The 25,160-nt window shown below is 35.8% G+C and overlaps 1 protein-coding gene across 1 annotated transcript in view; it reads right to left on the reverse strand.

Moving 5' to 3' along the window:
• LOC122716671 (UPF0489 protein C5orf22 homolog) overlaps positions 1–25,160 on the reverse strand; it is an 813,536-nt gene that overhangs the window by 114,426 nt on the left and 673,950 nt on the right. Inside the window, exon 6 of the mRNA XM_043939973.1 lies at positions 16,263–16,378. Coding sequence (XP_043795908.1) covers positions 16,263–16,378 — 116 coding nt within the window. The remainder of the gene's footprint in view (positions 1–16,262; positions 16,379–25,160) is intronic.

Consider the following 25,160-nt stretch of genomic DNA (forward strand, 5'->3'; position numbering starts at 1 on the left):
CTATCGTGGATCGGCTGTTAGCGATACACGTAACGAGAGATCGTCGGCGAAGATACGATGTATTGAGTAAATAACGGGTCGAGAGTGAAGCAAATGAAAGTGGTTTGCTGGTATATTGCAAAATGAAACGCTTCCGAAATGGCGTCTCGCGCCATCATCCTTGCCACCGTGTTATTAGCCAGCAATTAATAAGCAACAATGTTCACGTACACAGCTTTTATCACGTTACGATGATACGTTTACTTTGCCTATAATTAACTCGTTTCAACAATCGTTTATAAAGCATCGAGAAAGATGATCTCGGTTCAAAGATCGTGTAAATTTTTTTAAATTTCTTCATTTTCATCTTGCCCCCTGGTGATTTATTTTCACCAGTGTAGTTTGAAAGTTGCTAATAGGATCGTATAAATTCTTTCAATTTCTCTAAATTATTTCGATCTTCCAGTTTTATTTTCGAATTCGATTTTCTATTCGTATTATGAGAGTATTTTAAAAGTAATTATAAAAGTAATAAACTCTTTTTCAATTGTATTCATTCACACAGATTTGGATAGATCGTAAATTATTTAGTTTATTTAATTCGATTAACGGTAAAAAATGCAAGTAGAATTGATGTTTCTCTACCAATAACTTGAAAATATTTCATTATTGCAATAAATAATAACTCTTTGAAAATATTTGGAAATATTTCATTCCATAATTAATCTATTTATTAATTCTATTTAAGTTTCAACAAGGGAAAAACTTGGATATTAAATATTACAATTCAAATATTAAAAATATTTTTTAAACAAAATGGCACGGAAAAAAGATTCGCACGGTATCGATCATGATCGATCATTATATGGCGTGATCAACGTGCGTATACGTGGTTGCAGGCCGAAAAGACAAACTGCATTTCGTGCATTCGAAATCGATATGTTGCATCTGCCTCTGCATCGATGTTGTAATTTTAATCGAATGATTGCATAGCACGCGTTCGAATAAGAGGTTGTCCGATTATCCATCGAATGAAATTGCATTGTGTTCCTTCGAAAAGAGCATAACCAGCGGTTAACCGGTTTTCGTGAATTAGCGATGATGTTTGGATTATTGGTTCGATCGATGGTTTCGTTCGATCGATTCGATTGATTTCTAATTTCTTGGAATTTTGGAATTCGTTCAATTTTTCAAACTTTGCCATCAATATGATATAACGCTTCGCCATTAATATATAACGTGATTGGTAACGACGAAAAAAGAAGGGATGCGGATCCGTAGAGAAAATTGAATTGAATGAAATTGAAATATGTAATTTTAATACGGTTATGGAAAGTTGTTTAATTTATTCATTCATTTAACCCAACATGGATGATCGATAGGAGTGAATTTTTTAATTTAACGCGCGTGGAATTAATTAATTAATTATTTGAAATCATCATCATCTGATTGTTTAAATTGTAAACGAGCCTCAGTTTGTTAAGTATAAAGAATTTTTTTAATTTTAACGTGTGATTGTGATCGGTACCAAAGCGTATTAATAGCGTTATGCAAAGTTTCAAAATGAGAAGGACGATAAAAAAGGGAAAGTAGGTCCCCCCGTTGCATTTAATAAGCTTATTTTAAACAGCAATATCTTTTTTATTTTGACACGTGATTAATTCAGCCGTGTTTAAGATCAAGTTTAAATGTTATAAATTCTGTCCAACTTGCAAATAAGTTTCTCCATCTAATTCGATAATATTTGAAATGATTTGCATATAATTCTTTAAGAAAGAAAGTTTCTTCTTGCAAACAATTTTTTTTCTATACTCATTTTCAAATTTTGAACGAATATTTAAAATTTGTATTGGACAACGAGATAATTAAAATTATTATAGCTAAGAACTCATACGAATATTTATAAAATATTTCAATTATTATCAATGATTTAACAGAATATAAATATTAAATGATTTTATCTATGATAAAAGGAAAAAGTAAATTTGCATAGAAAGGACAGAAAATCTGCAAAAATTGGTGGAAGGCGTAATTTTTGTAATTTTCTAATTTATATAATAATAAGTTATATAATAACAACTTGTATGCCATATATCGCACGTTATATCTTCAGTGCACTATAATTTGCTAAACGATGCATGACAAGAAGTAAAGGACAATAAATTGATATACAGAGATAAATATAGAACGATACCAAGAATTTTTTTATCATTAATTGCAACCTTATTACTAGTTAAAGTAGCCCGAATGTTATACAGAAAATTAAATTTTTCTATCCATTCTCCAGCCATGAGGATTATACATATATTTTCAAAATTTTTCTAACGAATATTATACATTTCTATCTTTATGAACTTTATAATTTAATTACTAATAACTTATATGATAATATAAATTATTATTTTCTTTTTCAAATTATATTTTAGAGGAATTATCTTAAAATTATTATTCCAAGAATGATTTGAATATCTTAAAATAGTTATTTCCATATTGCTATGTAAAATAGTGAATGAAGTATCTTTATGTTAATTAGATGTTAATTTATTAAAAAAATTTTAAAATTGAGAAAATGTTTAGACATTCGTTTTCATTTTTTCTTTAACATTAAAATTATCATTTTACATCAATTTTACGCGTAAAAAAAAAAGAATACCAACCATATAATTAATCTTATTCCCTATTATTATCTCTCTATTCAAGAAAGTCACATTTCTTGAATCCATCCATCACATCATTTGCCTGCCTCGATACATGTTGCTGTAAATTATTATAAACGCTATTGCTACATCATTAAAGCAATAAAATTTATTACAAAATTACGATCTTCAATAAAACCAACATCATACTTCGAAATAAAAATCTCTAGCAAATTTAATATTCGATAAAATTTAATGATCGACGAAACATCTTCGATTGCTTTCTCACAATCAGTGTCGAAGCATATAATTTCAGACATTTTTGGAAAAATTTCGTTCAAGTTGTAAACTTCAAATTGCTGTGATTGTAAAGATCGTCTATTCTATAATTTTAATGCAAGATTGTTAAAACAGAATGTCGCATCGCGAACAATTCCTGAAGATTAAAATTTAATTCTTCAGATTTACAATAAATTGATTTCGTAAAACAAAACATATTGTTAATTTATAATAAATTAAAATAATAATAAAATAAATTTAAATAAACAATATATATATAATATTATATTATCATAAAGATATTCTATGCATACAAACATTATAAATAAAATGAATAATAAAATATCCAAATATGATCATTCATTTTTATCGAGTATTTATCTTGGAACGATATTTAATAACGATTGATAAATTTTCTTATTAAATACGTATTCAATTTAATCCCTAATTAATTTTATTTATTCTCAAATTTTCCACTCAATTAATCGAAATTCTATCTCGTTTCTTATATACGTAACATCGTTACCAACCCAAAATCGTTATCGTTTCTTTCAAACTCGAGCGCACACAGAAGAAGGAACGCCGAGTCTCGTCGAGTCCTCTTTCCATACTTACTTCGAACACGTTTGTAAGTAGGCTCGTAGCTAAAATAGAGGTTGGTAACAAATTGAATGGCGCGCGGGCACGCAACGAATGGAGATGTTCGCATACACGTGGGCGTGTATAAACGTTCAGCCAACGTGAAATCGGCAACGTACGAATCGAAGAGATACGCGATGTTATAGAAATAGCGAGCAGGCGAGCAAACGACGTGCGACGATGTACCATTCTCGCGGATGGAATCTCTTCTCATCAAGGGAAAAAAAGGAACAATCCGTGTGTACCTGGGTGTAATGTATTCGAATCGGAACGTTTTTCGAAAAGTCGCTTTTGAAATTCACCACGGCGAACGTTTGCGAACGTTTAGAACGTCGTTTCGTAATATTTACGTTGGCAACGTGTGTAAAAGACGTGGGCAATCCTCGAGAAGGATCGTAATTTAAGCAGGAGAAACATTGTTCTAGCTAGATGGGTGGATGAGAAAGAAAGAAAGGAAGAAAGGAAGGAAGGGGGAAAAAAAAAAAAAAAGAATTCTTCATATTTTATGCATTCAATGCACCGCCAACGCGAAACATATTTGTCGTTCTGGCGACAAGTGTTTTCTTTTCGCGTTCTCCCGCTCTTCCAGCTACCTTCCGTTATTTTTGCGTAATCTTCGAGGTGCATAGATGTCGGTAGCGGTGTCAAACATGGCGATATGCTCGATCGAGGTAAGCACGTTCGAGTGTATTGTTTCGTCATTTCTGTGTGCAGAGACTTTTATTCGAATTAATTATTTCAAATATTTGTGTTAATCACGATTTGCAAGAAACAGTGATGATGTCAGAAATGTGGGCATTTAATTTTAATGATTAGATATAGTTGGAAGAACTGCAGAAGAAGAATAATTTTAAATAAATGTGTACTATTTTGTCATATGTATAGACTATCTTTTAGCTATTACACTTAAATAACACTTGATGACAATTTATAATTACATTATTATATTTGGAAACTACTAGGAGAAGAATATTTTCAAAGTTGAATTTGAGTTATTTTCTTGTACAGTTATGAATAAATTAACTTACCTTAGAATTAAATTCTTCGTACTTATAATGTTCTTAAAAGTTGTAGCTATCATTTAGCTACTACGTGTATCGCATAAGAAAAAAAAAAAAAAAAAAAAAAAAAACTAACATGCATTTCGTACAATATAACATAATCGTCGGAACACGCGATGGAATTTGCTTAATCACGCACATTCGACTTTACTTTATCATTTACATCCCCGATCCTCTCCCCTTTTTTTCAAAATCCATCCTCCTCCCATCTCGTTCGAGCAAACTGGTTTTCGCATCGATTAAAAGATCAACCGCTCTCTCGTACCCTCTCTCGTCCCTTCCCACATTCTTCCGATATTTAACTTGTCCTTTTAAACCCAAACCCCTTCTAATTATCCAATTACATCGATCTACATAAAACTACATAACCGACTGACCGAAGAGAGCCTTGATTATTCTCTGTCGATACCGATTAACCGAAAACGTCCAATTTGATGGACGAATTTTATTTCCAGGGATTCGTGTTCGTACAACGAAAGAAACGAAAAAACGGAGGGGAGGGGGGGAGGGAGATCCAGCGGTTCCGCGTCGTAAAAAGGATCGACGGATCCTAGAGAGTGCGCGAGAGAGAAAATTACGCGTCGTTTCTCCACGGTGCTGTAACCCTCTTCTCATTAGAAACTCGTAAAACTGTTCGAGGCCCGGTGTGGTCGTGGATAGGAGGAGGATGGAAGCGGTTGGACGGTGGAGGAGGAGGGAGGAAGAAGAGGAGATGCCCGACCCGAGGAGAAGCGAAACGAGTAGGGGGAGGGGGGGGGGGGGGAAGGGAGACGAAACGTGGAAACCAGTTCCTTGGGCGTTACTCGAACCGAGGAAGAACGATTTCTTTCCCACGTGGAAACGCCATGGATAAATATACCTGTGGCTCGGTCTCCTTTTATAGGTGTGCGCGATTAGTCACTGGGAATTCACGGGTGCACGTGTGCTTTCTTCTTCTTCTATCCCTCCTAACATTTTTTTTTCTTTCTTTTTTTTTTTTTTTTTTTTTTTTTAATTATTTCTTGGCGAACGTTGTTGCTGCCGCTTTCGACATTAACGGCGGTGATTAATCGGTGGATGATGATTCCTTCTTTGGAACAGGTATGGAAACGTGGATTTCTTTGTTTCACTGAACTGGAATGGAAGGGAAAATGGAATTTTTTTTTTTTTTTTTTTTTAGAAGAAGAATAGTTAGAAATCACTCGTCTTGAGCGTGAACGCTGTTGTTGCTTTAGATATTGGCGGTGATGATGATTGATTCCTTCTTTGGAATATCACGGAGGGATTGGAATTGCGAATTTCTTTTTTATTTTAAAGTGGAATGATAATAAAATTGAAAAATATTCGTATTGGTGGACGTTGTTGGTTTCGGTGACGTTGATTAAAATCGCGATCGATTTCTTCTTTGGAATAGGAATATAGAGAATAGGAATGAAAATTTGTTTTAAAGGTTTAAAATGGAATTTTTATTCAATCGGGAATGTTTATAATTATTTCTTGATAAATAATTGCCGTCCATTACTTTTGATATTAATTTTATCGATATATGAAATTTTCAACGATGATTTAAGTTTACTAATTGGAATATCATCGTTAATAAAAAACGTATAAATAATTCCATTTTTAAAGTACGTATATATATAGACTTCCTTATAAAACGGCATTATCATTAACATCCCATATAAGAGAATAATGATCAATTTAAAATTTTTACGAGGTTAGGATGTATATCAGATTATTTCGTAGGTTATGCAAATAAAAGGAGAAATGGTGGAATAATAGTGAACGTGATTGCTTTGATAAGATTCATAAGCGCGGAGTTACCTTTCATTCTCGTGTGAAAATTCCACGATCAGATGCACCTGCGTTCGCGACCCCTTCTTAATTGCATACAAATTATAGGACTATTTACATTATTACTTATTTTTCACGTTTTACGACCGTTCTTTATTACACATCGTTATTAACAGTTCTAACAAAGGTATTTTTAAAAAAAAAAAAAAAATATGATGCATCATTCGATCGCGTTATAAAAAAATAATAAATTCAAGTATATTTTTTAAATTTATTTATTAAATTCTTGTAATAATTATTGGTAATGTTTTTTTGAAACTGAATTTTTTTGTTTATAATAAATACTCTCTTTATATTCTTATATAAAGATAGAACACGAATTCTGTTCGTACTTTTCATGATTCCATTTCAAATTTTATTTTTTAAATAATAATAACAATACGGTTTGATTACTTTTCCATCAAATCTTAAATTTTGTAATAAATAAAAATAATTTTCTCACGATATAGATAAAATATAAATAGCGAATGTCCTAATTCTTTCATCAAATTCCAAAAATCTAATTTCACGTAATACACGTTCAAACGGCATGGAAATGCAACAAAACATACAGGACCGATAAATAGAGTCATCTTCTTCTACGATACTCGTAATGGTTGGCTCGGTTTCCGCCAATTCAACATCCATCCATTCTTCCTCCACATTTTTCGTCGTAATATAAAGAGATCGACAAAAAAAAAAAAAGAAATCCAACATATGTAGTAGGAAGAGAAAGAGAAAAAGAAACAGAATACAAGAGGAAGAGACGTCAGATTCGTTAACCGAACGCGTATACGGGGCATCCTTGCAGAAATGCAATTCGCCAGCTGACGATGCGCTTAACTGCAACGAAATGATCGTGATGCAGGACGTACGAGGAAGCGCGACGAGAAGCACGAAGGTGAGAGGAGGAGAGAGAGGAGGAGGAGAGGAGAAGGAGGAGGAGGAGGAAGGAATGGGAGGAAGTAATAAAGAAATGGGCTTTGGAGGACGATAGAAATAGGTATACAGCTTTCTATCCGGGAAATAGGATGGGATAAAAGGGAGGGGCATCGATGCATTCGATTTTTAATTTCTAATTATTTCGTAATTACCCTGCACTCCGACCCTATCCAGGGTCTATCGTGCACACCTTATGTCTCGATAGGGGTCTTTAGTTATGGGTTGCGATAATTGCCAATTTCCATCGAATCTTCTTCTAGCTTCCAATGGAATTCGTGTGCGAGTTGTCCAGCTCTTTCTAACCTCCTCTTGCTAAACCTCCTGTGACTCGATCCTTCCAATTTTTCGCGAAGGAAAGTTTATTTATTTATTATTATAGGTTATAATCTTGATCGCGCATTCTTTCATTTTACTGCAAATGGAGGAATGTCTGTTTTATCGATTGAGAGAGAGAGAGAGAGAGAGAGAGAGAGAGAGAGGAGGTTTCTCCTCTTTGGCGGGTATTTTGAATTATGTATAGGGAACACGAAGTCTCGAACGTTACAGCGTTTAAAGTTAGAGGATAAAACTCGATTCGTAGGTAGGTGGAAAAAATTGTACGGTTAATTTATGGAGGATGGGTGGAAGAGAGATGAGCCGTGGCGCCTTCAGAAATCACGAGGAGTAATTAGAGATTCACCGTGACGGCAATCGAATGATAAAATCTGCATATCTTAGTCAAGAGGTTGGATACGCGTTTATCATAGGGAAATTTTTATCTGTAGGTCATTAAAGTGGTAGCCACTACTGTGTGCAACTAATTGCGCATACCATAACCGAGATACCGAATTAACAACGGACGATTAAAGACCGAGCAATGAATCAAGTTGGTCAATTATTAAATCTCGAACATTTTCACTGGAAAATAAGATTAAGGTATCTCTTCGGATTTAATTAAATAATTTATCATACCAATCGAAAAGAAACGCGAGAATTTAAAAGAATTGAAAGTAAAAGCTTTCGTATTCATAGTTTTTATTATAAAAATTTTACTTATATTTCAAATCCGAGTAGAATTTATTTTATTATAACTGCAGATCTATAATTTAGATTATATTGAACCATTCTAAATTATTGTACAAAAAAAGAACATAAAAAAATCTATAAACTTTCTCATACAAATTCTTTTATTCTAGAAACGATATACGTGCCATTCAAAAATCTTAAAAACATTTCTCTTTATAATAAAATTTTACAATCATTATATAAACATTCTTTTTACAATTAAGAATTTCTTTAAATTTTAAATTAATATTTCCATTACAAAATATTTCATTTTTGTTTCTTACCATAATAAAAAAAATTCTCATTATGGACCCATATTCTTATTTAAATCTACATTCTATACGATATACACAATTACAAAAACACATCGTACACTCAATATTCACCATTTCATTCTAAAAAAAAGAAAAACACTCTCCAATAAAACTCTCCACAATTTCAACTCTCAAAACCGTACCGTACTCGACATCCTCACCAATTTTTCTTCACCCCTCCTCCCTCCATATTAAACCCAATTAAACCGGAGCCGATGTGAGCGTCGCTTAAATCCGCAAGAATCATCGGGATCGCCTCGGCCAATATCCACTTTGTAATCCGTGCACAACCGGGATCCCTCGTGCACGGATGCACGAGGAGGAATCGCAGGTAGACACCGCACTATCAACCCCCGGATTCCTAGGTGTGCGGGGCATCTCCGCGGCGATGCCGCGCATGCAACACGGAGGGAGGGGGGGAGGGGGGAGGGGACTATCTGATTCCACGGCGGAAGTCCTGCTCTTGCTCAATAACCTAGGCGATCCGCGGAGAATAATAATTGTTCGGGGAGAGGGAGGGAGAGGATCGTAGAAATACGGCAGGTGGAAAATGCCGGCCTCCCGGTACGGGTCTCTCGATTTGTGGCCGCTGTCGTCCTCGTGGTCGTCGTCGCTCCTGTTGTTTGCTCTCGGGTAATACCGAATGAAATTCCACGATATTTCCGCGATATTGCGGCTGCGATAGGGTTGCGCCGTGCTCACGAGGCGAGGGAAATTTAAATCGGTTTCGCCGCTATGAACATGGCGATACGTGGAACGAAATCCCAGCGATGGTTATCGGGAGAATATGTAATTGTAATTGCAATTGCGATCGTTCGGTCGATTGGTAGTTTTTCGAATCGTTGTTCGTTTTAATCGATTAATATTTTAATCGTTTTGCAAAATTAAATACATGTTACGATATGTAGAAATATATATTGTGAAAATGAAAATGATAGGTTTTTAGATTGGAAAGTGCAATGGAGTAGATGGAATTGTAATTGATTTAAAATCAGAGATATTGTTATTAGAAGAAGAAAAGAATGTTATGGAAGTAGTTTATAAAATAATGTTTATTTAATTGTTATATTATATTTTTATTTGTTCGTGATTTTTTTTTTCACTTCATTTGATATTTTTCAATAATTTTTAATGAATTTCGTCTCGAGAATTTTTAACTAGAGATATAATAGATTAGGAAGAATTGGAAGAATTTTTTTTTTTTTGAATAAAGTTATTTTGTAAAGAGGAATTTCTTCCTCGTGGAAAAAAGTTTATGTAATGAATTTTTCAAAATATGATATTCATTTGAGTATGAGAATAATTGCTATTAAGAAAGGAAAAGATTACGTGAGGTACGGAAGTGGTCTTCGTTTGCGATGGAGAAAGTTTTATGTAATCTTTTTGTATTGTTGGAGTGAATGTGATATGCTTTCGAAGACTGATCGCATGATTCGGGAACATTTCGTACATCTGGTCTTAGGATTGCAATATTTCGTAATCATAAAAATGGGAAAAAGACTTGGACCTGAAATTTTTAACGTTATTTTTCTCTAGAAAAAAAAAAAAAAAATAGCAGGAAACTTAGTCAGAAATTTTCAAATCGTTTATTTAATCAACTCCTGAATTTGGAATCACACGGAATCAGACAATATCGAAAGTTTACTCTATTAAAATTCTCAAGATATTTACATAAGTATTATTTCATGTAACAGATGGCTCGTCGTTTCAACCTGAATTTAACTTTCAAATTTCAATTTTCTTCGTCTCCCAATCTCTTCATCTCGAGGATCACCTCTTCAAAGGAACACAACGAAACATTTTAATAAAAATATAGGTCTCGATGCATAGCTAATCACGGATCCAAAGTATGTTAAAAGGGGGGCATCGAGATGACGATTCGATAATCGTCGATTCGAAAAAAGGAATCCGAATTCGAGGCGTCGATCCTCGTTATCGATGCATTAGCCCGTGAAGAACTCATCAAGATCGATTCTAGATCACTTTGGTAACTTTTCTTCGCTCCCATGATCACCTGCCCCATGTGCACGATCATTCTTGGCGACAGGTATCGCACCTGTAATACACCTGCGACCGATCGGCTAATTTGAAAGAAATTTATTGTTCCATTTCGATTATCATCCATTCATCTGCCCTGTTACGAATCGCTTTCCAAAAATTATTAGCCGCCCCAAGGCGTTATGACTATCTTCCATCTTCCCGATTACGGCTCGAACACGAGAGTCTACTTTCGTCCGGTATCCCGGAAGCTGATGCACCGGAAGATAAAGTGAGAGATAATGCTCCAAGATTTTGATATTTTTGAAAGCTCGTGTATATCTCGTTTCGAAATATTCTTCGAATATATTACTTCTTTCAATAATACCGGCGAATGAATTAGTTTTGAAAGATCGAGGATTTTGATAAAATTTAAATACGATTGTGAACGTGATTGAATATCGATGTGTTATTTAATATTAAAATAATAGGTTTCAACGGTATTAATATTCAGCATTTTAACGTTTATTGATTGGAATGATTCAGTTGATGAATCGATGCGATATATATCGGTATTTATTAAATTGATAATTTGAAGATCATTTGTCTTTTTTATTATATATATATATATCTTTTTAGTAGATCAAATTTTTCTTCTGCTTATTAAATTTGGCAAACTTGAAATATCTCTTAAATAAAGATAAAAAAATTTCCAAACAAAAACATTATCATTTAATTTTTCACTAAATTCTTCTATCCGAAACGTATGCAAATTTACACTGAAATATCCCGCACGCATATTATTTATATTTCTCTTCGCATTCCTGAATCTCCACCGACGATCCTCATCAACTCTTATCCACTTTCACCTCAACCAAACTTCCAACCAACATTCCTCTGGCCAATCTTCCAATTATTCGAAATCCTATGACTTTCTCTCTCAGAACCTGTCTCTAATCGCCAATGGAGGCAAAGATTGGATGGAGAAAATTCGAAGTCGGAGACGGAAGTGAAACGGGGCTGAAAACAGAGGCGGCGTCGGGCAGCGCTAATTATCGATCATTATGCGCGCCGTGGGCGGGTAATTGGAATTTATGTTCTCCACGATAATCCATGGTAGGGTAGGGGAGGGGAAAGGCGAACGAAGGCGGCGAAAGTCCGGACTTAATGCACCATGGGTTTCGTTTAATTGTTATTTACGCGGAGCGATCACGCTACTCCAAGGATCGAAAGGTGGCAAGAGAGAAGGACAAGAGAAGGAGCACAGAGTGAGGCGGATAGACGTGGGGAAGGTTGGGCGGAGAGAGGAAGGAGAATGGGGGTCAACGGACTGATTTACAGTACTAATTCGCGACAATTATCAGGTGGAAGAGATAGTAGCTCGAATCACGCGGATCTGTAAATCTTTCGAATGTCCCGCCGCGTCGAGGTGCGCGCGCATTAACCCTTTGCACCCGCAATATCCGCTTTACCGTCATTGTTCCTTGTCTAATCGAACTCGTTTTAAAAATAAGTATCGATCGAATTTCAGATCTTTTCCAAAATGAAAATTTACATTTAAAATAATCCTTTGTACTGTGTGTATTGTAACTAATACGTTACGTTGTAGAACACGAGAGATAATTTAAAAGCGAGTATTTGCTTCAAATTTGATTTTCGAAATTTTTTAATTTTATACAAAATACTAAAAGATTCTTCTTTCTTGAAAATCTTGTGGATTTGCACTGTTGGCAATTTGTTTCAAAGTGATACAAGGATAGAATAAACTTCAAAAATATTGATTTACAAGTCTCTTTGAGCAGCGTGTAATACTATACACGACGATTACGTACAATATAATAGATTCAACTCTCCATATTTATTATTTATGTATTTATGTATTATGTATATTATAGGTGTTACCGGTAATAAATCTGTAGATAGCGGTATCGTTTATCCCTATCGTATGACCAACGTGTATTATTTACACGCAGTTCAATTCGACTTTTACTTTAAAAGTCTATTTACATTTTTTATGTAATTCCACCAAAGATTAAATACCAAAAGTATATTTCTTCCACGATCAATTCAACGTTACTTTATTGTTATTATTATCCATGAATAATATTTTAATCTCGTTCAAAACGGGAGCAATTTTCCAAGCATCCAAAGAAGAATTAAAATAAAAAACAAAACTCTAAACAAAACAAAATTCAAAAATCGAAACGCGTGACGCAGAATCTTTTCCTCGGTTGAGGAAAATTTAAATTCAAACGCACATCCGAAACGCTCGCTTGAAGAAAATTTAAATTCGAACGCACGAGCATCTCTAACGCACAACGCACCAGAAACCTAACCTAACCTCGTTCGAAAATTTAAATTTCCGACGTTCGAGCATCTTTATTAAGATACCCATCGCAACGATGACGATATTTTCCATTATCGTCGAATAACACGTACGAAAGTGGGAAGAAGCGAAGTAATAATATCGTTTGACGGGGCGTAAGGATCGTCCGTCCACGTTTCTCTTTTTCGTGTGTACCGTGTCGCCATCAGACGGAATGCCGGAAGTTTCGATACCGGCCATTCGCCGGCGTAAAAGCCACGACAACACCGAGCAATCCGCCGGGCAATAAAATCGGCGACAAGCAGTGAATTCGTGACACGACACCCATAAAGGGATTTATGCGCACGTTCGAGAAGAACGGGCGACGAGGTCGTCGACTACACGACCACGAAGGGGAGGAGGAAGAGGAGGACGATGCGAACGATAATGCTGGCTGGCCTTTCGACGATGCTTCGCCTCGCGTGTTTTATCCTGCAATTTTGCGAGAGACATGCGTTGGTAAATAGATACGATAATTGTTAGGGTGATCAGCTACTGATCGTGAAACCAGCGATAGTGATGAAGAGACGAGTGTTAATTCGTGTTATATTCGTAAGACACCTTTGGAGAATCGATTGATTATAGGAGACAAAATAAAGGAAAAGGTTGATACGTGAAAATATTTAATTGTAATTTAAGTTTATGATGACTTTAATGATTTCTTAAATTTATTAATAAACAACTGATATTTGTATTTGTTTCGATCTATACAATTGACACTTTCCAAAAGTGTATTATTATATTGACACTGTTATAGTATGAAAAATATGTGTACATTGATTAATTAAAATGTCGTGCTATTACGTTTATCGAACAATATTTGCAAAAATATTGTGAAGTTTTAGAAAAGAAGAAATATATTGAATAGACAGGAGAAGAATATTTAAGTATTGAGTATATATATTTCGTTCGTGGTCGAAGTTATAGGATTTTAAAGGATGAACGCCTTTGTTTAGTCGATTAACTAGAGTACGAGTCGAATGTGGCTTGCATGGCGAAATACGTTATGACATTTTATGGCTTCTAGGAGTACGGGTAAGGAATATTATTCCTGCGGACGCTGTATGTGGTTCGTGGTTGGAAGAATGTCGAGGTTTTTGTTCGAGTGTGGAATTATATCGTTGGTTACGGTATATGATGTTGAGATTACACGTTCTCAAAGTGTAAAAATTATTTTATCTTTTGTTTCTGTAACATAAATTTATTTTATTGAAACATTAAACATAAATATTATATTCTCAATATATCGTAATAAAAATATTTCAAATTTACAGATGAATTGCATCCTCGCGCAATCAACCCTTTTTATTTCCAAAAAAATATTAAATTCAAATATTTTTATACCAAATATCAAATAGCCCAAATAATATTAATTTCATATTTTCAAAACTTCTATCGTTGCAAATATTCAATTATTAAAAATTATTATTCAATTCTATTCTACTATTCTTCACTATTCTACTATTCAATTATTAAAAATTATACATCGTTATCATAACCTTTCTAAAACTTAATCTTTCAATAATATAATATAAAAATTGATTCAACTTTATCAATTCCTTCTTTATTCCATATCTCATCCACGAAAGAAAGACAGATATAGCTCGGTTTGGCGCAGAGGGTGGAGGAGGATCGTTTCGAAAATGAAAGAATCCCGATGGCTTTTTTCCCGCTTTTGTTCCCGCATCGATTTCGTCGTCGAGCATTCGTGTCTCGGCGACTATTTTACAAAACCACCATTGAAACGGTGGTTCCCCGCACGCTTTATATATATGTATATATATATATACACGTGTATATATGTACACGTACGTGTGTAAGATCCGGTATCGACGGCGACAACAGCGGCCAACAGGAGGAGGGGAAGGGGAAAAAAGGGACCTGATGCAGAGCGCACGAAGGATCAGAAAGGCGAAGATCCAAGAAGGCGAGCACAAAGGACAGACACGATGCAAAGAAATTGCATCGGCCGCTAAATCTCGGACGCCGATGCAACCGCCTAATCAATCTTCAATCCCCGCGATTGATTCTCCCAGCTTTCAACCAGCCGACTACTTGATCTCGACGCCTCTCCTCGACCACCTCCACCGTCATCCAGACATCTCTCCCTCTTCCGCGTCTCCTCTTTCGCGAAGCCGACTAATACTCGTCGATATATAACAGTAAAATGAGCACAAATGTTGGAATAATTTATTTTCTTGGAATAACTTTTTTTATTTCTAATTCTTCTCTAACTTTTTGGCAGGTGAATAAAGGAATAATAATTTTGTAATTATTTAGAATATTGAAGGATTCTTCTTCTTCTTCTTCTTTTTTTTTTTTTTTTTTAATTATTGGTTAATCTTTTTGAAATGACAAGTTTTGAAATTTGAAGTTTCGTTTAGATTTCCATGATTTTAACTGTGTTTCTCATTTTTTCCTCTTCTACGATTTCTTTCACGATATCGTTTATTCTTCTCGTTTAATTATAATGAAATCCCCATAATTGTATAATTCTCGTTTCCACGAATAAGAAAAGTTTCGAAGAAAAATACTTGGAGAAAAAAATGTTTAACATAAAATTCGATATAGATTTATAAATTCACTCATCATCGTAATAATAATTCTTTCGTAAATTCTTCAAAGAAACACAGTGAAGATTCCATCCATTTTACACCGAACGTAACGACATCCCACAATTCACTTATCTAACTCTCTCTTTTCTACTCGTTCCCTCCATCTCTTTCCATCTCTTGATGATCGATATACCGGAGCAAAGCAACAAAATTCTTAACATTCAATCTTCAACGAAGTCCAATAAAGTCGTTCAAGGATTGAAATTTCACGCTAGTCCAGCCTCCTACAGGCTATCGATAAATCCTACATTCGTGCGTTTCGAACGTGTGATAAAAAAAAAAAGAAGATAAATCGAATAGTAGAAGAGAGAGGGAAAGAGAGAGAGAGAGAGAAAGAAGTCACCTGGCAATTCCTGCGTCCGAAATGGCTCGCGCCTGTTCGTCGTCGTTCGATCAACAATCGAGCAAACGGGGAGCGCTAATAAAACGCGTTGAACGAAGCCAATCCGATTACGGGGGCGAATGTTCGCGTATCGAGGCATTTCGTCGCCATTTGACTCATTTTAATCCCGTTACAGGCCGCGTGATTTACGGCCACCCCATGCAAATCGCCCCATTCTCACGTGGACTCTGTAATAAAAAAACTCGTGCAAACTCACCGCGCCGATCTCTCGCCCTCGTAACCCTGCAGGCTTCTGTGCTCGTCCAAATGGCCGAAGAGGTTTTCCAACTCGGTGAGCTGCTCGTTCCTCGCGGCTGTAACCTCCCTCAGCACCTGGAGAAAGGGAGGTATCATTGTGAGGATATATAGTAGTTCATGGTTAACCGGTTAATTTGTTTCGAGGATCGATGGGTGACAGGGGTTATTGGGTGTTGAATGTTCACGTTCTCGTGATCATTTTTTTTGAAACGGATGTCGTTGAGAGAATGTTGGAGGAACGATGGAATAATCGGTTATAACGGTTGCGCAATGTTATTGGATATTTGAGATGATATTTTTTTTAAATATTGATTGTTGGTAATCAAAGTGTTTTTTGAAAGAAGAATAATTTCTAATATTTTCGAGATTCTGTGAATTTTTATATTTGTTTTCAATTTTAATTCTCGTTTTAACTTGACGAGTTTCGACGAGTAAACGGTGACGAGTCGCCAAGAATTGAAAAGAGTTGTATTTGGCCTGGAGAAATTTGATTTTTCGCAATGTATTATAATAATAATAATAATAATAGTAATAATTATTTACAATAAAAATTACATACATTAGAGATTTTGGCATGAATACCAAAGATCCAAGCTGGTTACCATTATTACTATCGTTCTTATTCAAACACGCGGATATTCAAATTGCAATTCATCTACATTTTCCTTCGCCATTTCAAGTATCATCACGTTTCATTTCCATCACTGTCTCCTGCCATGCGATTTCTTCACAAATTGTACGTAAAACGCAGAAAATAACGGATAGCTTCCTATAAGAGTTCGCGTAAAGACAGCATAAATTTGCAGCGCGTCGCGACGATGGCACACGTTATACACATATGCCATGCATAAAAATGGTATCCATGATACGCCGACGTGATTTACATAAATATAGTACTTCTGTCTTCCATTACGTCACTACGACGACATAAGGAATCTCTTTCTCTTTTTCTTTTTTCTTTCTCTCTCTCTCTCTCTCTCTCTCTCTCTCTCTCTCTCTCTCTGCCTCTCCAACTGTCTCTCCGGAAGCCACAAGGGCGTAGAGAGAGCAAAAAGAATCGCGGGAAACTGTATCGTCAACGATAGAAATAAATTCAAGGATTCACGCGTAACACGTAGATGGAGCGTGTCCTTCGATATCCATATTTTTCTCCATTTTTTATTTTTTCCCAATCATTCTTTTCCATCTTGAACTCTGTTCGAAATCATTTAACTTTTGTTTGAAATATTTTTTTTTTGAAGTATTTTTCAAAAATAAGCGAGATTATTCCAGATGTTTTATATACACATATAAGAAATCCGTCGATATTTTTGATATCGATAGATCGGCAAATTTTATCTTCAGTTTCAATCGCGATACGTTTCTGCGTGTATAATATTATTTTTTTTCAACTGTGGATTAGAAAGTCGAGAGAGTGTGTTTATGGATAAAAACCGTCTTGCACCAATTAGATGTGGTATCATACAAAAATTTAAAAATGAGAATTATATGAGGATAAATATGGGAATGATAAGTATGGAATTTTTAGAACAGAGCATAGACAGATACCATAGGTATCAGCTTGTGAAATCGATGGTACGAGAAGTCGTCACGGATGACAATATCTAATAAATTATACCCGTACATTCTCTGCCTTCCATTCTATCGTCTAATCTGCATAAAATGGACGCAACAATCCGACACGTATCTATAAATACTTTATCAACAGCGTGTGAAAAAAAAAAACACGCTATATTAAACAGAAAACGAATTCATAAGTAAACCAACTATCGCTTTTCCGAATAATTTCAATCAGAAACTGCGAATCCTTTTAATCATCCATCCCTTCCCTTGCGAAACGAGATCGTACTTCAAGAGGATTACAATTCGAAAAACACCAAGCAAACCAAACTACTGCCAAGAATATATTTTACAACGACACCTCTGAAAATTTCCTTTCATCATCTCGAATGAGCCCCTCTCAAATAGGCCCCTCGATCCACAGATTCCACAGATTCGAGAAAAATCGGGCTCATTTTCGTGGGAAGGGAAGAAACTGAACGAGAGGAGGGGAATAATAAAAGAGGGGAGGGAACGCCGTGGACAGTTCTCGGCGAAGGGGGGCGAAGAGAAGAGGGGAGGCAGGAAAAAAATATCGAAGGCAGCGTCCCTCGAAAATAAAATCGGTTTTCCGATAACTGGTTATTTGCTCGCACAAGTGGCTCGCTGACTGGGCGAGCACATCGGAAGCGGTTTTCGCGTGTAATATTATCGAGTTATCGGCGGCGGAGGAGGGCATTGATCGGCAGCCGGAGGGTGGAGTGGGTGGATGCGGAGGTATAGGGGTGGGTGGGTGGAGAGGGCTGGGCGAGCGTGCATTGCACGAGCACAATATATCCGCGTGATTACAATATGTCGGGGCTCGAGAGACCAATATCAACCTGAAGTCGGCTCAGCCAATGCTAATAATCCCTATTGTTGCTGCCTCCACTCGACTGCCTCTCGCGATCGGATACATCTTGTTTCGAAATTTCGAATTGCCTCGTCCACCCACCGATCGTGCGCGTCCTCCACTTGTTGTGCCGTGGAATTTTTTTCTTCCTTTTCTTTTTTTTTTTTTTTTTTTTTTTTTTTGTTTTATTTCGTTTCGCAATAACGAGGAACGAGGAGGATCGATATCGATCGAATCGTTCCTTTTTTTGGAGTTGGAGGAATTTTTGGAAAATTGATCGATGCTTTCTTTGGGGTGGATTCGATTAAAGGGAGTGAAATTTCTTAAAATGTCACATTTGTGTGAGAAAGTTTTTGTGAGAAAGTTTTATCGAGAAATTAGAAATGTTACAATGCTTTTGAATTACGACGAATTCTTCAATAGAATTTTCAATTTTATAAAATTAAACATATTTTTAGAATTATCATCCAATTGTTGTTACTTCAAATATTAATTGTCTTATACAAATTCAATGTTTGAATGTATTTGAAAAAAGAATTTGAAAAGTTAGAGATAGAAATATTTAATTAAAATAAACAATTTCATTCTGAAAATGAAGACTCAAAAGTTTCAGATTCTAGAATAAACACAAAAATAATTAAATAATTAATTAATTAATTTAAAAATTATTTATAACTTAAACAAACCTCAATCGACATTTTTATATACTTTCATTCATTTATTTTAATCCTGTATAATCTAAAAGCGTTTCACGAATGAATATCAACGCTCTCTACAGTATATTGCATATCCTATTACAGCTTTCCAAGTGTCGAACAGCTACTCAATCTCCGATGATGCGTCGGATTAAAATTAATTCGAGAGATCGAGCAACAAATTGCTACAATTTCCTCACGTATCGTGTCAGTGGATCGGTTTATTGAGATTGGATTAATTGAGCAATCTGTTCGTCGTACGGGAAAACAAGTTAAAAGACGGCCCCATAATAGCTGTTAGATAAACGGCGAAAGAAATGAGACTTGTCCTCGACTTAGGATTGGCGTCGGCAGGCCAGGCCACCTTTCACACGTCCCACACGAAAGACAACGAAGCTCGATCTCTTTCAAAACAATTACGCATTCTTCAACGCCAGTTCTCCCACGTCGGCATTACGGTCTTGATGCAATGCCTCCTCTCCTGGCTTGCCTACACTATTTTCATAAAAGATGCTTGACGTTTAGTGCTCATCATTGTTGATCGCTTATTTGGAAGAAAAATAACAATTGTGTGAAAACTGTGTTTCAATTTATTGAATCTTTTAAGAAACGGGTCTCATCTTTTTGTTTTTTTATTCTTATTAGGTCGTTAAGCATGAAATGATTGACTTGACAAATGTGTAAAACTATAATGAGAATGTTAGTTGATTAAATATAATATTATATATAAAAGTTTCCATTATCTCTTTTTATTTTCTTTTGATGTTCTTGTTAGCAAAAATAAATTCGATTCAAGATCTTTAAAAGACAGTAGAGTTTTCTAATTTTATTTAAAATATAAGGGATATATAAAAATAAAAATAATATTAAACAGGACACTTTAAGAATCTATACGATTCAATTTTAATTCAAATTGTTTGCACTGAACTTTACCAAAAAGTAAATTTCTTAACATCATTTATTTTAAAATATATCTAAACGATTTTTTTCAATAATTTCGTGATTTTCGTTTCAGATATTAAAAAAAAGACAAAGGTCGTCCGTGATCCAACTATCCCAAAACCGTAAGTAGAGACACGAGTGCAATAATAATTCCTCGATAAATTCAAAGATCAATAACAATCTCAAAAATCATCAAGAATATTTATGCGTGATCATTCGAATATATCTATAATCAAATTCAAACCGAAGAACACGCGTTCAAAAAAACGAGAATACAATAATCGAATACAAAACTACCCATCAACCCTCATATTTCTCCATTTAATTACCCCCTTCGATGATCATTACTCTCCATAACAACCGGACGCAAATATCGAAAACGATCGTTCATGAATCGTTCATCGTCTCGAATAATCAAAATCGAGCCTCGAATTTAATTCATCGCCGCACAATAATACAAGACAACAAAATATCCACGATTCGATGCGTAGTAGTATACGCATCTCTGTAATCTCAATTTAAATCGAACCTGTTAATAATCCAACCAGTCGTGCATCGTGGTTTTTAAACAACACAATTGGTCCATAATCGCGCCTTCATATTTAATTCCATCGACGTTCCATGAGCCCTCTGTCGCGATTACACAGAGGAGGGGAGGGTGAATACTTCCGGTAACGATCGATCGAAAAAGCTTCATCGAGGGTTTAATAACGATTAATTGGATACAGATCGGATTTCTCGAGGCGAAATTTTTAAACTTTTTAAACGCTTAGGATCGAGGATGGTTTCATTGGTCGGTTGAAATATTGGCGGGACGATTTAAATTCGATCCATCACCGATGGATTGTGGTTACACGGTGTGGTTATATATTACATATGCGGTGTATCTATGACAACAGAAGGTGATTCGATGTTTATCACACGGTGAAACGTACGGCCTGATAAGAGCGGATCACGGCCTCGTTAATCAGCTCGAGAGCTGATTGGCTGCGAGAGGCGTGTTCAATTAGGTCCGGCCTAGGATATTAATTAATATTAGCGGCGGTGTAGACCGTTTCGGTGTGAGAATTCGCCCAGGGGATGGATGTAGCCGAAACTGGTTCGTGGTTCGTGATTGTAGTATACGTTGTTCAAAGTAAAATTGATGAATAATTCCTTTCCAATCTTTGATTTTAGAATTCTTCGAATTGTGAATCATATTAACTCGAGAATTTTTATTATTTATTTCAATGAGAAATATTATTTAAAAGGAAGGAACAAATGTTATTATATGAACAAATTCTTTTTTCTTCTAAAAGTCTCGATGGAAAATATTATTTGGTTCAAAGAAATATTATGATAGAAAATGTTATCGAGAAAAATTCTTTTTTAGATAGGTACATTTATTTATAATAATAATAATAGAACAAAAAGCAAGTCCATGCATTTTCCTTATACACCAGACTCGTATTTTTTAACGAACCTCCATGAGAATCCTTAGATGTATAAATTATAGTGCTATTATGATGATGAATAATAAGCGAGGATAATGATCAATGCTAATGCACGGCAATTATTTTTCTAAGTGTTGCATTATACAATATGGCTAAAAACAAGAGAGAGAAAATTTGAATATAATAGAATAACTTTATTATTAAGGATAAGTATCGAAGAATTTTGCTTCATAGGGCATTGTTTCGTTACAACTTCATTACAATTTTAAAATAATTATTTCCAATGTGATTCCTCTATGAATATCATTACTATTATTATTTGAAAATTCTTACATAATACGTACATATATATATATATATATATATATATATATAAGAAATAAAATATAAATACTATCGTTTGAAACAATATTAAAATCTTTTATTTGAAATTGTATTATTTAATAACTCTAGTATCTAAAATTCCTCGTCCCTACCTTGGTCAATAATCTAACTCCATTCTTAATTTAATTTATTTTAATCCGCGAAAAAGAAAGAAGGAAAGACGCTTTACCTCACCGTTACGTTTCCCTCGAAATCGTCAGTGTGCAAGAAGATAGAAAAGAAATTGCTAATATTGTGTGTTTACTTTCACTACGAGGATGGTTATTTTCACAATAGCTGTGTGGGAAGTAATTACTAAGTATACATTACGGTTCGATGCACGACGAAAACAGCAGTTTCAGTATATCTGGCAGTAAATATTGTTGAGTTAGCAGTAATTGTGACTCGGAGAAGTATAATACCGGTGCTTACACCCGCCATGAAATAATTGTTACGACCGGCAGCCTGTATTTTTACCGGTAAACAGTCACTTCTTGGATTTGTAATTCAATGGAGGAGGAAGAGCATGCCCATTGTCCTCTTCGAGAAATATATTTTACAAATTAATGCTTGTTACACATTTTACAGCGGCAATTTTTCTTCTAATGGGGAGGGACGTAAATTTAGAAAAATCTAAAATAATACATTTACGAAATTATTTCGCACAGAGAAATATATTAATTAACTTAAGAATATTTATCTTCAACTTTTCACGTGCTAATTTTTTTTCTTTTTTAATTCTCCAGTAAATTAACTAAAGATAAATCAATTTCGTTCTTCAAAATTATACTTCAAAGTTTAAATTTTCGTCAGAACAGAAATTTTTAATACGATCTTCTATCAACAACAAGGACAACGCACCTAAAATAAAAACCTTTGCTTTCCTCTCGAAAAAGCATTTCGATCGAAAGTAATTTTTTTTATTCGTTAACGTTTGCAAACTCTCCTCCTCCATCGTCCACATACTTGTCCCGCTTCTCACGCGTTTCAATCAGGCCCCTCTTTAGCGGATAAGAATCGCGCGAGCCAGTTAGCCCAGTTACGTGGAAAGCTATCAATAGTTAATAAATAGCCTCGTCTAGGATCGTCGAGGCTTGCCGAGGTTTCCCTCCTCTATTTCCCACGTGCGTTTCCCCGGCTTTCCTTCACCCAGTGCCAGTAGGATGGAATTCCAACCGACATATCGGCACCGATCGTGTTCATTTATCCCACTCGCGATCGGCCTACACGCGGCTAGAATGCGCTGAAATGATATGATTATGCTAATCGGCGCGCGGTGGTAAAAGGAGAGGCGAAAGGAGAGGGGAGGCGGGGAGGATTGTGGATTCCATTGAATTATTCCCGGTTAACTTATCGAACGTGGTTAGCGAATAATTATCCATTCATCTTGATCGGGTTTAAAAGACGCCCCGCAACTTCTTATTGTTGCGTCTAACGAATTTTTAATAGAAAAGTTTAAGAGGAATGTCGATCGATAAATTTTCGACGAGCAAAGATGCCAGGGATACGTTTCGTTCGAAGCAAGGGGAAAAGAATCGTGTAACTTCATCGAAGGGGATCCTTTGAAGATAATATTATATGTTATAGTTCTTCGCATTAAGATTAATTCGCTTAAGATTAATTAAGACGTTTATGATAGTTTACATTATGATAGTTTACTTTCTTCTTTTATTCTTCTGTATCCTTCCATATCTTCGATGTGGAGTGTAATTTGTAAATGCGTACCGGTTGCAACAAATGTGTCCGACGCTCGAGCAGGTATTCAAAGCAGCGAGCCCGGGACAGGATCGGGATAAAGTTGTAAAGCTGGATAGGCGATTAATGCGAAAAATTCAGGCCAGCCTCAACCGGTGGCCTTGACGGCACTCCTATTTTTCCCTCCCTACACGAAAAATTGTATCGATCCCGATGCAAACTTTCTCCTTCGATTCGCTCTGAATGTCAGTGCGGGACGGGATTCTTTCCAGTTCGAGTTTGTCTGTCACTTTTGTTTTCTGGAAGTTGAAACAGTTGGTGGGCTGATATGGGTATACGACAATGATTCCACGCTCGAGAAGACTTGGGACCGAGGAGAAAGAATTCATCGGTAAAAGTTAACTTATTCTTTTCTAGAATAATATTATATAATATCTAGAATTAGTTAGAATCTTTGACAATTTCGACATGGATTCGACAGTGATTGAAAATTAATAAATTAAATCTCTAAATAAAAAAAATCGTGTATAATGTTTGGCTCGATCTGAAGGAAATCAATGAAAGTCATAGGAGGAATTTGTCCTTTGCCCAAAGTCCTCGTAACTCGAAGGCGCCATCTACAACGTACGAACTGGCGCCCGTAAATCGGGGCGAAATTAATTCCGCGTGAAAGGCGCACCACGATGCCGTGTCCTCAGAAATTAGGCAACTTCTCCAGAGCGGAGAAAGCGGCTCCGTTTCTGGCTTCTAACGAGGGATCGTGAAAATTGCGGGCGGATAAAGGTTAACCGCATCGAGGGCGAAGGCGCGGGTAAAATGGAGAAAGGATCGTTATACCTCATTAGCCTTATCGTCTGTTCATCGTTTAACCTCACACCTTTCCGCTCCTCGATTGCGGACCGTCTATCTATTTATCGGTGAATATTGGAATTTTAATAGAGCATCGCGGGATTAACGAGGGATCCCAATTGTGCGATTAAACCAATGCGGTCTCGATTCTCGCGATCGTGGCCCCCGTTGAAGTTGGCCGTCACGAGTCAAGAGTCGTCTCTCGTCTCGAGAGAGGGGGCAGAAGGGGAGGGGGGGGGGCATGGAAGGAAAGAGAAAAATATCGATCCTTGGCTTTGTCATAAACACGGGATCGTGTGACGTAAGACAATAAATTGTGCAAACGAGCGCCACCTCTCGAACGAAAAGGTCGACGAAACGATCCTTGCTATTTCCTCCGGGTGATTTATATACCCAAGAAAGATCGTGAAGATCGTCGATCGTAGCTGATTCGAGGGACATGTGAAAAT

This window comes from Apis laboriosa, unplaced genomic scaffold (genome assembly GCF_014066325.1).
Source record: "Apis laboriosa isolate Shangri-la unplaced genomic scaffold, ASM1406632v1 scaffold47_cov149, whole genome shotgun sequence".
Lineage (NCBI taxonomy): Eukaryota > Metazoa > Arthropoda > Insecta > Hymenoptera > Apidae > Apis > Apis laboriosa.